This window comes from Anabrus simplex, chromosome 1 (genome assembly GCF_040414725.1).
Source record: "Anabrus simplex isolate iqAnaSimp1 chromosome 1, ASM4041472v1, whole genome shotgun sequence".
Taxonomy (NCBI): Eukaryota; Metazoa; Arthropoda; class Insecta; order Orthoptera; family Tettigoniidae; genus Anabrus; species Anabrus simplex.
The window spans coordinates 1,145,046,593-1,145,058,952 of record NC_090265.1 but is presented as its reverse complement, the minus strand read 5'-3'; the positions used below and the strand labels follow the sequence as shown (position 1 = coordinate 1,145,058,952).

Below are 12,360 nucleotides of genomic sequence, written 5' to 3'. Positions count from 1 at the left end.
GATGGGATAGGAAAGGCCTAGGAGTTGGAAGGAAGCGGCCGTGGCCTTAATTAAGGTACAGCCCCAGCATTTGCTTGGTGTGAACATGGGAAACCACGGAAAACCATTTTCAGGGCTGCCAATAGTGGGATTCAAACCTACTATCTCCTGGATGCAAGCTCACAGCCGCACGCCTCTACGCACACAGCCAACTCGCCCGGTACAGACAGGTCTTATGGCGTCGATGGGAAAGGGAAGGGCTAGGAGTGGGAAGGAAGTGGCTGTGGCCTTAATTAAGGTACAGCCCCAGCATTTGCCTGGTGTGAAAATGGGAAACCACGGAAAACTATTTTCAAGGCTGCCGACAGTGGGGTTCGAACCTACTATCTCCCGAATACTGGATACTGGCCGCACTTAAGCGACTGCAGCTATCGAGCTCGGTGGTCACAATTTTTAGAGAGACGACCGTCACACACCTGCTGCCAATATGCAGGTCCAAACTGAAGGCTTCCAGTTTCACCTGAGAACTTCCCTCCATCGTCCTTATCCAATCACCGTTGGACTTGAAGTGAAAAGTGACAGCTGAAGAAAGTGCCACTGGCGTGGATTTGTTTAAGATGGATCCCAGCTTGCCAGGAAGTGACCCACATACTATAATTTTGGAATCCTTCACCACAGTACATATGCATGAGACGTGGTGTCAAACACCGAAACTCCAATGGACTGCAACTGACTTGAGAAAACCGAGTGGCGGCTTCATAGCCGCTTCACTCGCCGCACTGAAGCCCATCTTCTCCTCAGAGTAATGGTGTTTCAGTAGCATTTCCCCTACTGAGGGACCATCGGCCCTCCTAAAGAGCCTGATCTACCAAAAGCCATTGGCCTCCTTAGATCGTACTCTTATTTATCCCAGAGTCCAGGGCTGCCTCTTCCGCCATCTGTACCATACTGAAGTCCACCTTTTCTGCCAAAGATACCGGTGAGGTCTTCACTCGTAACCCTGAGCTGGGACCCTTACCAGTTATTACACATTGGGTCAGTGTGCTCTAGGGCTCACATAGGAAGGGGCACCACTCCATGGGTAAGGCTGCTTCCAAAGAGGGTCTCTACCTGCTACCTCTCTGTACCAATTACAGAAAATAAAGGGGTCCATATAGTCTATAAAGACAGAGAGCTCAGATGAAGCTGTGGCCACATATTTCTGAAATAAAAACTTTGAAACACCACTGTATACATGGAAAGAGTGAATGACATGATTATTATCTCCACTTATCCACACCCAGTCATCCTGTTTCACACGTTTTGGTTGTGGAGGCCTGGCGCGAAAATTATGCTCATCATTCTCTGAGTCACTAGTGATATATCCCTCTACTGCATCATGTTGCCACCTGGCAACAATTAAGAAATTTAATTCTCAAGCATAAAAGACAAGCTTTATATGCATGCTGTTAACATATGGCAACCGACAGGTACTGGCCATATGGAATGAGAAGAGATTTTTTGCCAAAGGTTGGTAGTAACAAAAGACAATCGATTTCTTCCATATACAAAAATGGTTGACTTGGGTAGCTCCATGTGACTTGATTTATTATATCTGTTGTTTTTGTCATTATAAGCGTGGTCTATAAAACCTTTTTGGTATGTACATATCCTAATAATGTGTAAACAGTGGTTTCTGAACATATTAGTGCAGTATCTTAGAAGTGAAGCTTCCACGGTGTGAAGAATAATTTAATTTAATTTCCGGGTTGAACCGTGTTGTACTTGTACGCACATCATGTACAGTTTGCTGACGTTTCGAAAACATTGCAGTATTCTTTGTCAGTCTCCCAGGCAGAAATTACACTACTAGAGTGGCCTTGATCTTGGCCTTTTTATATCCTAGCCTTTCTGGCTGACGTAAGTCCTGGCTGTCTCGTGAGAATTCTGGAAAGTATGTGTCACAGCCAGGTAGTGGGGGCTTGCCCGCGCTGTTATGTAATGGGGTTGCGGCCCGTGTGTTTATGTTGTGGTCTGTATGTCAAACTATGAATGATAGGCATCCAAGAATTACTGATTTTATATCCTTCTTCTAAATTTATGTTGTTCGGATGTTTCTTGATTTCAATAGCCTCGCGGATTTTCCTTTCCAGATTCCAAGGGATAGCTGCTAGGATCTTGGTCTTGTCAAATGATATTCCGTGCCTAGTTTCGTAGGAATGCTTGGCTACTGCTGAAATATCTGTGTTTTGGTTCTTGGTGTGATGGATATGTTCTCTTAGGTGGGTGGAAATCAGACGTTTTGTCTCGCCTACATAACAAGTTCCGCGAACAGGAGATATAATCAAACACGACATTGCAGAGGCTCAGCCTAATCTTCCTCCTCCCTCACTTGATATATTAGATGACGACAGAACTCTACTTCCCTTCTCTCCAGAGTATCGCACGAACTGTCAGACTGTGTCACATCGATACTACACTAGATCGCGCTCAAAGACAGACCATCTGGACAGCGCAGAATAAACATCTTTTCCAAATAAGAACGAGAGGCAAGATGTCCTGATCAGGTGACCTCCATTTTATAACAAAGGAGTCACCAAAGAACTTGTACCAAACAGTCAACACAGCAATTTTTTTCATTATAACCTAAGAGTATCACTTTTGCTTATTATCCTAATGTTTTTTCATCTTAGCTTTTTCTTTATACAGCTGAAGATGACCACTAAGTGGTCGAAACATGTTCTGTAAGTGTTAATATATATTCAATTTTGCCTGAGGCAAAAAGTAAAGTATCGATTAGGTGGTTCTTTATATTAACTTCTTTCCTATAGAGTATTTCAGAATGTTTGTGGGTAATGAAATACTTGACACTATAGTTGAACAGTCTGTTATGTATTTGGTGCAGAAGAACCCAAACAAACTGCTCAGATTGACTCAAGAAGACCTGGAAGTGTGGTTAGGTATGGTATTTTACATGTCAGGAATACGCTTGCCGAACAAAAGGGACTACTGGGATTCAGAAATGTGTGTTCCTTTGATTGTGGATCGTATGACAGTAAACAGGTTTGAGAACATAAAATCCAACCTTCATTTTACTGACAATCTACTGGCAAAAGATACGTGTGACCCAGGATATGATAAATTATAGAAGTTTCCTTGACCATATAATCTCTAACTGCCAACTTTAACCTAAGGCAGAAAAATACAGTGTTGATGAACAAACAGTCCCATTGAAAGGTAGACACACACTAACACAATACAACCCAAAGATGATGATGATGATGATGATGATGATGATGATGATGATGCTTGTTTTAAGGGGCCTAACATCGAGGTCATCGGCGACTGATGGTACAAAATGAGACAAAATGCAATGACAAAATAAAAATACAAAATCCTCCACTGACCAGAATTCAAAACATGAGGACGAACAATGAACGGATGGATATGAAGTTAAAACAATCAGTGGAGCCGACCCGCAATGCCTCAGTCTCAGGAACTGACGGAGACCAATGGTAATACTGACCAAGGGACTACTTCTAGAGGTCAAGACTGAATTGATGATGCTTGCAAGCTAAAGGGGTCATCGGCCTCTCATAATGGTACGTATCGCTTGGAAAGAAGAACCATGGTATTGGACATGGTGCGGTACTAAACAACAGTATCGTAGACTCGCGGTATTCCACACATTATGGTACTACTCACAGGTAATGAAATTCGCACAGGTAATACAGACCTATGGTGTTTCACACATAGCGACGCCATTTATAGCCAACGCAAACCTACGGTTTTCATCACATACGTGTACTAACCACAGGGACTCGTAATATCCCGTGGTGTTCCTTATGTAGTGGGTACTAATCATAGGCAAGCCAGAACCTTGGTGTCGCTCATATAGTGCTACTAATCACAGGTACTGTAAAAGCCTGACCGCACGGTGCTCCTGATTGCTACTAATCACAAACCTATTTGGTACCTAACATAGTGGTACTACGCGCAAGTAATAATGACCCATGGTGTTCCCCGCGTGGTGGTACTAATCACAAGTACTTTCATGGTTCTAATCCAATCTTCCCTTGGTCGCCCCTTTTAGTCGCCTCTCACGACAGGCAAGGGATACCGTGGGTGTATTATTCGTCTGCCTCCCCCACCCACAGGGGGTGTGTGTTTGGTCCGCGAGAGGTATTTTATTTCCCTCAAGTCCGCCGGCAAGCCGGTTAGGACCCCTCTATCCGCCACCTGGGACGCGCCATGTGGGAGTATCACCTCTCCCCCTGCTACGCACAACCCAAAGAAACCAAAGAAGTGGGGCTACAAGGTGTTCATCATTTGTGATGTTGGGGGGCTTGTTTATGACTTGGAAATTTATATTGGGCAGGTAGATCAGTGTGTAGGGCTCCCTGATATAGGAGCTAGTGGAAATGTTGTGCTTAAGCTGGCTAGAGTGGTACCTGAAGGTCAAAACTGTAAAGTGTACTTTGATAACTGTTTTGTAGTTTACAACTGCAAGTGGAGCTTGCTAAGAGGAAGATCTTCTCCATAGGAACTGTGGGGCAAAATAGGTTGAAAGGATGTACATTTGAGAGTGAAAAGGAGATGAAGAGAAAGGGAAGAGGTGCAACAGATGAGAAAAGATTTATTTCTGATAACATGGAGTATTCTGCTGTCAAGTGGTTTGACAACAGATTCGTTAGATTGCTCAGTAATTTTGCTGGTAATGAACCCACAACGGAAGTAAACAGGTATGATAAGAAGCTCGAAAAGACTGTTACCATTCCATGCCCGAACACTGTGGTAAACTACAACCCATTTATGGGCGGTGTAGATCTTGTCGACTCGGTGATTGCTCTGTACAGGACACAAATCAGGTCTAAGAAATGGTAACAGAATTTTTTTTCATTTATTAGATCTCATGTTGGTCAATGCCTGGTTTCTGCACAGGAAAAACTGCTTACCAAATGGTGTGGGTCATAAACAGATGATGCCACTTTTGTACTTCAGGAGAAGTGTGGCAAGAAGTCTAATGTTTCAAGGGAAACCTGGAACCCCATCAAGAAAGCAAGGGAGGCCTTCTAACAGTTCAATACAGCGTGCACTGATGAAAAAGAAGAGAGGACCGCCTACAGCTTCGCCTCATGTTGACATACGACTTGATGATCTGGGTCACCTACCTGAAATGTCTAAGAAAGGGAGGTGCAGAAAGCCAGGATGTAAAGGAATTGTGAGGGTTGAGTGCATAAAGTGCAAGGTGTATTTGTGTTTTACGAAAAAAAAGCAATTGTTTTCTGACATTTCATAATGACAAGTAGGACTTGTAGACAGAGAAACTGTGCCTAACATTTTTGTATTTTTGCTTTTATATACATGTGTAGGCCTAATTTATTTCTTTTTTTCTGACCTGAAAATATACTTTTAAAAATTCAACACGTCCAAATTATGTATGGTAATTATGTGTATGAACTACCTTTCAAAGTATCAAATATCGGCATAAGAATGCATAATGTTGCCACATGGCAACAAAATGTAAAATGGATTTTTCCCCAGAAATATCAATATAATTTTGTTGCAAGTTATGTTATATTGTTTACTAAGTACACTGGAGTCCCGTTAATCCGAAAGTCTGGTTAATCCGAACTGAAATATTCAATTTTTTTTAAAGAATCTCCTTATTGAAATGAAAGAACATATTATGGAATGAAGATTTACTTGCATTACTTGCATTTTATTAGTCATATTTTACTAGAATGTCTTAATGTAAATATAATTACACATCATGAACCATCGATCACGGGTCGTTTAGCTTTACAAAGTCTGTTAGTTTCTTTTGCCGTAGTGATTGGAACCTACTCGAAGATGCAGTGTTATACCAGGGTCTCATGAACAACACAATCAGTGGACGTATCAGCGGAGTGTTGCTCGACGTAGCGCACGGCAATTTCTAAGACGGCCGCGGCATCTGAATGTGACACTAGTTGTTCATTGTGGTCTTCTTCGTCGTCACTCTGTTCCTCATCAACTCCAGATTCTTTCTCCCCATAGCTACAGTTTCTTGGTCTGTTTGTAATTGATGACAGCTTCCATCCACTAGCTAATGTCATTTTATTTGTCGTTTTCTCCTCTACGGGGTCTTAACTACACTACTGTAATTTTACACAGTATTTTATTAATGAAACTGCTAAAGAATGGACATTTCAGATTACAGTAGCCTATGTACTGTACTGTATTGTAGAAACTATTTTAATCAGACAGCTGAGGCGCTGGCCTTCTCACCCCAACTTGGCAGGTTCGATCCTGGCTCAGTCCGGTAGTATTTGAAGGTGCTCAAATACGTCAGCCTCGTGTATGTAGATTTACTGGCAGTAAAAAAAATCCTGCAGGAGAAAATCTCGGCACCTAGGCGTCTCTGGAAACCATAAAAGTACTTAGCGGGACGAAAAAACAATAATATTATCATTAGAAAATATTTTCCGGTTAATCCAAAAATTTCGTAATCCGAACAGACACTGTTCCCAATTAGTTCGGATTAACGAGACTCTACTGTAATATATTTCAGTTCCATATTTTTTTCAGTTAATTTCTGGACCAAAAAAAAAAACTCATGCAGTAGAGGGATATACAGTTTCTGACTCATTTACACTCAACACTTCCACGTACAAATTATAATCTTCGAATTCCTATTAAATTCACTGACTCTCCCTGTTCAGAAACGTGCACGCTGCTAGTTGATAGTTGCTATACTGACTACTGGCTTGAAAGGAATTTGAAATATTTTCAAATAACCCTATTCACAAGGGTAAACTTTGACATGCCCTCATCTCATCCTTCTAGTGTGAAAAAATCTTAACACAAAGAGCTATCTGCTACAAATCGGGTGCACTATAGGAAGATATCTGAGCATCGGCATTGAACAGGCTCACCTCGTCATCTGAGTTGTAGACCATGTGCTCGCAAGCAGGAGTGGCTTGTCATCTAATTTCATTGGGTTAAATTCTACACGTTTACTCACATGCACATGTTCTGGATGATTTTTGTCTTGTAAGTTTTATGTTTCATGCTACTGTTGGCTAAAATATCCGAGCAAAGAACACACTGTGGCTGTTCCTGGTTACTCGCAAGAATGTTAGTGAAATCTAAATTAGATAATCATCTTGATATCTGCACAATTTTGTTTGTGTCAAATAATTGACCTTACCGGCGAGAGCTGAAGCAGATGTGGAAGGTGAACATACAATCTAAATTAGCAACCTGTTCTTTATTAGGTATTTTCCTGGAATAACACACACTCAACAGAACACTTTCAAGCGATCACCTTTTACTACTGTGAAACAGTGACTTGTATGGCAATACAATAACCACTAACAATAAGGTTAACTACCCTACTAAGAACACAGAGAAATCTGTACAGCACAGTGCACTGTTCACTCATAGTTTCTCGTGTTTCAGGCTGAAAATCTAGCAATGTAATGGCAGCAACATTGAGAAGTGGCTGATTGTTATTAAGCTACAGTGGGTGGAAATTGGTGCCATGGGTGACAGGTTCAGATCTGAAAGGGGGCTGGATTAACTGCTGTGGTCAAAGTTGTGCAACAGCACCTAATCTCTAAACTCGTGCAGACGTGGTCTAACTGCCAGCCTTTCCTGGTCAACACTTGTGAAATTCAAACGAATGCAGTGTGTTTCCATGAAAGTACATTAGTTTCGAACAGGAGTGGAAAAGCTTGTTGCTGCTTACTGTACTGAAAATCTGAGGATAGCAATAACTGTTCGAAAATGAGATGGAGTTTGATTCATCGTATGAACTTCCAATCTTAAACGTACCCCCACTTTGCGGACCTCTGCTCTAATTGCACTGATATCCTATTTGAGAGGCAACAAAGACTGTGCATAAATATTACAACCTCACTTTATGAGTGAAATAATATGGTAAATAATAACTTGTGTCTACTTGTCTACACTAGAATAACTACCTATAATTTATATAGTGAACAAAAATTGCTACAACCCATGACAGATCCTAACATGTCATAAGTGTAAACCAAAAACCACAGACAACTATTTAAAAAACAGAAGGAAGAGGAATTAGAATGCTTGTTTCCCGAGTCCCAGGGCAAATTCAATCACAGCTATAGATTCAAGCACAGACCTATCACCAGCCAAGGCTCAGTTTACTACGAACTGGTGAAAAGCAAAGTTCTAAACCTCAACATGACCACAAAAGCAATGCAGCTATATAACTATGTATCACACACTAATACACCAACACAGAACAAAGTACACATGAATCTAAAATAAATATTATCTCAGTAATTTGATAATGAACTACATGAAATAACAAAGAAACTACATGCAATGGTAAAATCCTTACTCTCATAAGAATTCACACTTGAAGATTTATGCCCTGGTTTTGCCAAGAGTTGTAGCTCAGCATTCTGCACTTGTACAAAATATCTGTGCACTGAAAACAAATATGGGAGCTGGCATGCAACAACCGACCTGGGAATATTGGCTGTGTTCGGTGGACAAGCAGAGTTCATGCCAAAAGAAACACGCAACAACTGAGCTAACTTGTCCTTTTCCAGCGATGCTGGCATTCCTTCAGCTGTCACTCTACCACCTGTAGGCAGATCAAGTGCAAGAGATGGCGTAACTGGTGGTTTGGGAAGCTCACAAGGAACATCTTTCCTCCTGTCTCCCACGCAGAAGGACATCTTGGCAGATGGGCTACACATAAATGAGATACATTATATAAGATGGGTTAAATGCAATGATTTAAAGATACACGATTACTGCATTAGTTAAAATTTTATAAAATACACTGTCCATTGCAGCAAACTTATGACTACATTTTAAAGCAGGGGTTCTCAACCTTTTTTTGGCAGAAACCCAAACTTAACTGGGTGATCCTTTGAAGAAAAAACAGTGCCAATGTAGGCCTAATAATACCAAGTATGTAAGTGTAGAAATGATTTATTAATATCTAGTTGAAATATTTCCTAATAAGCAACTATTATAAACTAGAATCATAATCCCAATAGCAGGAAGGCATAAGTAATAACATACTGTTCCACAAATAATATGCAACAATGACTGAAAATAACTCATAAAGAAAAATTTCAAAAATAAGTATTCCCATTCTCTCACGACCACTCAATGACATAATGTTTTGGAGATATTAGGTTATGTTACAATTATTAAATGCGTTCCTCTTTACAAATGACAGATGTTAAATCAAAAATGATTTGATGGTCATTGTACAAGGCATGCTCTGCCACAACCGATTTCTCTGGTTGGCAAAGACGTAAGTGCCTGTGATAATCCTTAACCCTCGTACCAACCTACCTACTTAAACAGATTGAGAGAAACAAAGAATTTATATATATATTTTGATACACTTTAAAACAATATGATCTTTAACTGATCACAAGCAATTGTCTACGATGATATTAGGCTTAAAGATGGTCTTGATATTGTGCCCTCTGAGAATATTGTCAAAACTATCCGTGACAGATTGTACGTATGGCAAGAAGGCCAGCCTCAAGGGAGGAGACGTGACAATCTGTCTTTTGGCTTAGGATATATCACTTCATCAATCTGAGAGATGCCATTTTCTTATCAATGGTGCTTGAAGGATCATTCTTTAATATTCTTTAATACTTTATAGGTGGGATCACTGAGAAATTCCTCCACCTTCCTATTATAATCAATGGTGTTCATAACTACAGTAGCACTGCCTTTATCAGCTTTCAGGACCTCTAATTATTTGTTCATTCTCAGTTGTTTTAGAACATGCCACTCTTTGGAAGTTTTATCCAAAAAGAATATGGTGGCTCAGTTTGTTTTTGGAAATTGTGATGCAAATAATCATCACTTCGTCTTCCTAGAGACCAACAATGAAAAGTGATCAGTCTAGTATTCACGTTAATATCAAATGAATTGCGGATGCCCTATTATCACATTTCTATCCTCTGCTAGTCCATGTTTTTTTTTTTTTTTTTTTTTTTTTTTTTTTTTTTTTTTTTTTTTTTTTTTTTTCAGAAGCAAGTTTAAAGGCCGGAAAGGAGCCAACTTTTCACCTTCTATTCTCCATTATCACAGGCGGAGATATATATATATATATATATATATATTTTTTTTTTTGCAAGTCTCATTGTTTAATTCTCAACTGATCATAAAAACATAATAAAAGCTGTTGCAACTTAAAAATCTTATTCCATTGTTGTTTCTTATGAGCCACAAATTTGTGTGGGCTGGGTCTGTACTTTATTAATATTAATATAGCCATGAAATATTTTTTTCTAGAAGGAGATTGAAGGTAGATATAATGTACATGTTTTATCACATCAAATTTGTTTATTTATTTATCTAATGTACAGAATACAAGCAGTGAGAAACTGTCCCAAATTTTGAAGAAAATAATAAATAATTATGAAAACTTCTTACGTTTACAACATCGTTTCTTGTGGAATTCCCTGAAACACTTATTCTTACTTGTTAGACATCGATAAATATTACACTTAGTACAACATCGCATTTGGTTCGGCTGGAGCAGCTGGTCATGCGGCACATGCGTGCCGTCGACAGTTCATCAACAGCTGGCCAGTGCTCAAAACCGTCAAGCCTTTTGTCCACACATAGGAGTGGTGCACACATGGGAGTGGTGGACACATCATCTTGTTAGGTGTATCTCCTTGTTCTTCCTCCTCTCGAAAGGGTACTAAGTCGGTTGATGCAATAAGTGTTTTAGCTAAGGCTAATCGAAATTTCATTAGATCAAGAATGTCTTCCTTTGCAACTCCATTGCATGCAGAATCTCTCCTGTACCCCATCCACGCATTAACGGCTGCCAGATCAATAAAATGAATAGCAGTTTTCAGTGTCCACTTCTTTGTTTTAAAGAATGTTCGGTACTCTTCCAACACCTGATCACAGATATTGACACCGCCCATCTTTTCATTATATTCTTTGGCTGCGTTTGGAATTGCTACTCTTTTTTCCTTTTTGTCCCATCTCTCTACTTCATGAAGTGGGGCTTTTCCATGCAAATTTGAGGCCATTGTCACCACTTTCGAGTCCTTCCACCGAATTAAACACATTCCATCATCTGATCGGCACACCTCCTCAACTTCACGTCGTACCTCCTTTGGTTGGGTTTAAACATTTTATTTTAGACTCTGTTCATCATAATAGTGCCAGTTCCATAGATTTCTTTCTCACTTAGGACATCAAGAAGGTGAATAGTTGTGAAATATCTGTCAAAATAAATTTTTGAACCTTTACGTTGGATTCTTGATAAATGAAGAACAATATATTTCTGAAATTTAACGGTTATGTTAAAACAAAACTATGGTGTATGTTAAATAATTGCTGTAAATAATTGCTGTAAATATAGCAGTTATTTAATTACACTATACTCTGTATTCATACTTTAAGAAAATAATACAGTATTTTCCTTTTCGTGGGCCATTTGTTTGTTATGGAATAATAATATTAGCACACTTCAGTCCCAGCCCACACGAACGTGTTGGCGACATTTTGTGAAGCTCTACAGTAAAATAAACAAATAATAATTGCCCGTATCTATGCATCAAAAATACTAATATGGTATTAGTTTTAATATTATGCAGTTTGATATCAATATCTAACCAAATAAGGCAATTATGAACAGACTTATCTGATGATGCACCGGTTGCCATGATGACCGCCAAAACCAGCAGAATCAACATACCTCATAGGTCCTCCACAGGTCTACAGCCCCAACTAATGCATATCAAAGAGTTTGCACAAACCTATGCTTTAAAACTAAACAGCTCAGAATGCTCTCAGTCACCGCAATGAATCGTACCAACTGCTGAAACATACCCACACAAATGTGTGGGTAGGGTCTGAAAGGGATATATTTTATGTACAATTAAGATGAAACTTCACACACAAATAGACATGTTTCGACATTGGGTCATCCTCGGTAAGACATGTATGATGAATTAAAAACATAGGAAACACACAAAATGAAATGTTAGTTAAAATTAATTTTTTAAAAGCATGATGCAAGTTTTTAAAACAAACTGAAATGTTGATCGTTAAAACAGCCTTAAGCTGGAGGTCTTTCTGTTTCAATGTTTTTGTTGTCCTTTGGTGTGGTTCAACTGGTATCTGTATACTGTTGGCTTAGTTGTTGTGTTCCGACATGGGCTGATATACATAAGCATTATTGAAGTTGCACCATCTGATTTTTAGTCTGTAAAATGGCTGATACAAATCGAATTAAGGTTGAAGAATGGTGACTAACAGGAAACAACATTTAGATTAAGTTATGAAGAACGAAAATTAACTTACGTTACATGGCCCGCTTGTATCACCTGTGTTCTCTGACTACGGAGTCCAGCTCTCGACTGACTCGCTCCC

General features: G+C 39.5%; 1 protein-coding gene across 1 annotated transcript in view; it reads right to left on the bottom strand.

Annotated features, from left to right (window-relative positions):
• Positions 1-12,360, bottom strand: part of G9a (histone-lysine N-methyltransferase G9a) — a 429,274-nt gene that overhangs the window by 319,227 nt on the left and 97,687 nt on the right. Inside the window, exon 7 of the mRNA XM_067137709.2 lies at positions 8,452-8,679. Coding sequence (XP_066993810.2) covers positions 8,452-8,679 — 228 coding nt within the window. The remainder of the gene's footprint in view (positions 1-8,451; positions 8,680-12,360) is intronic.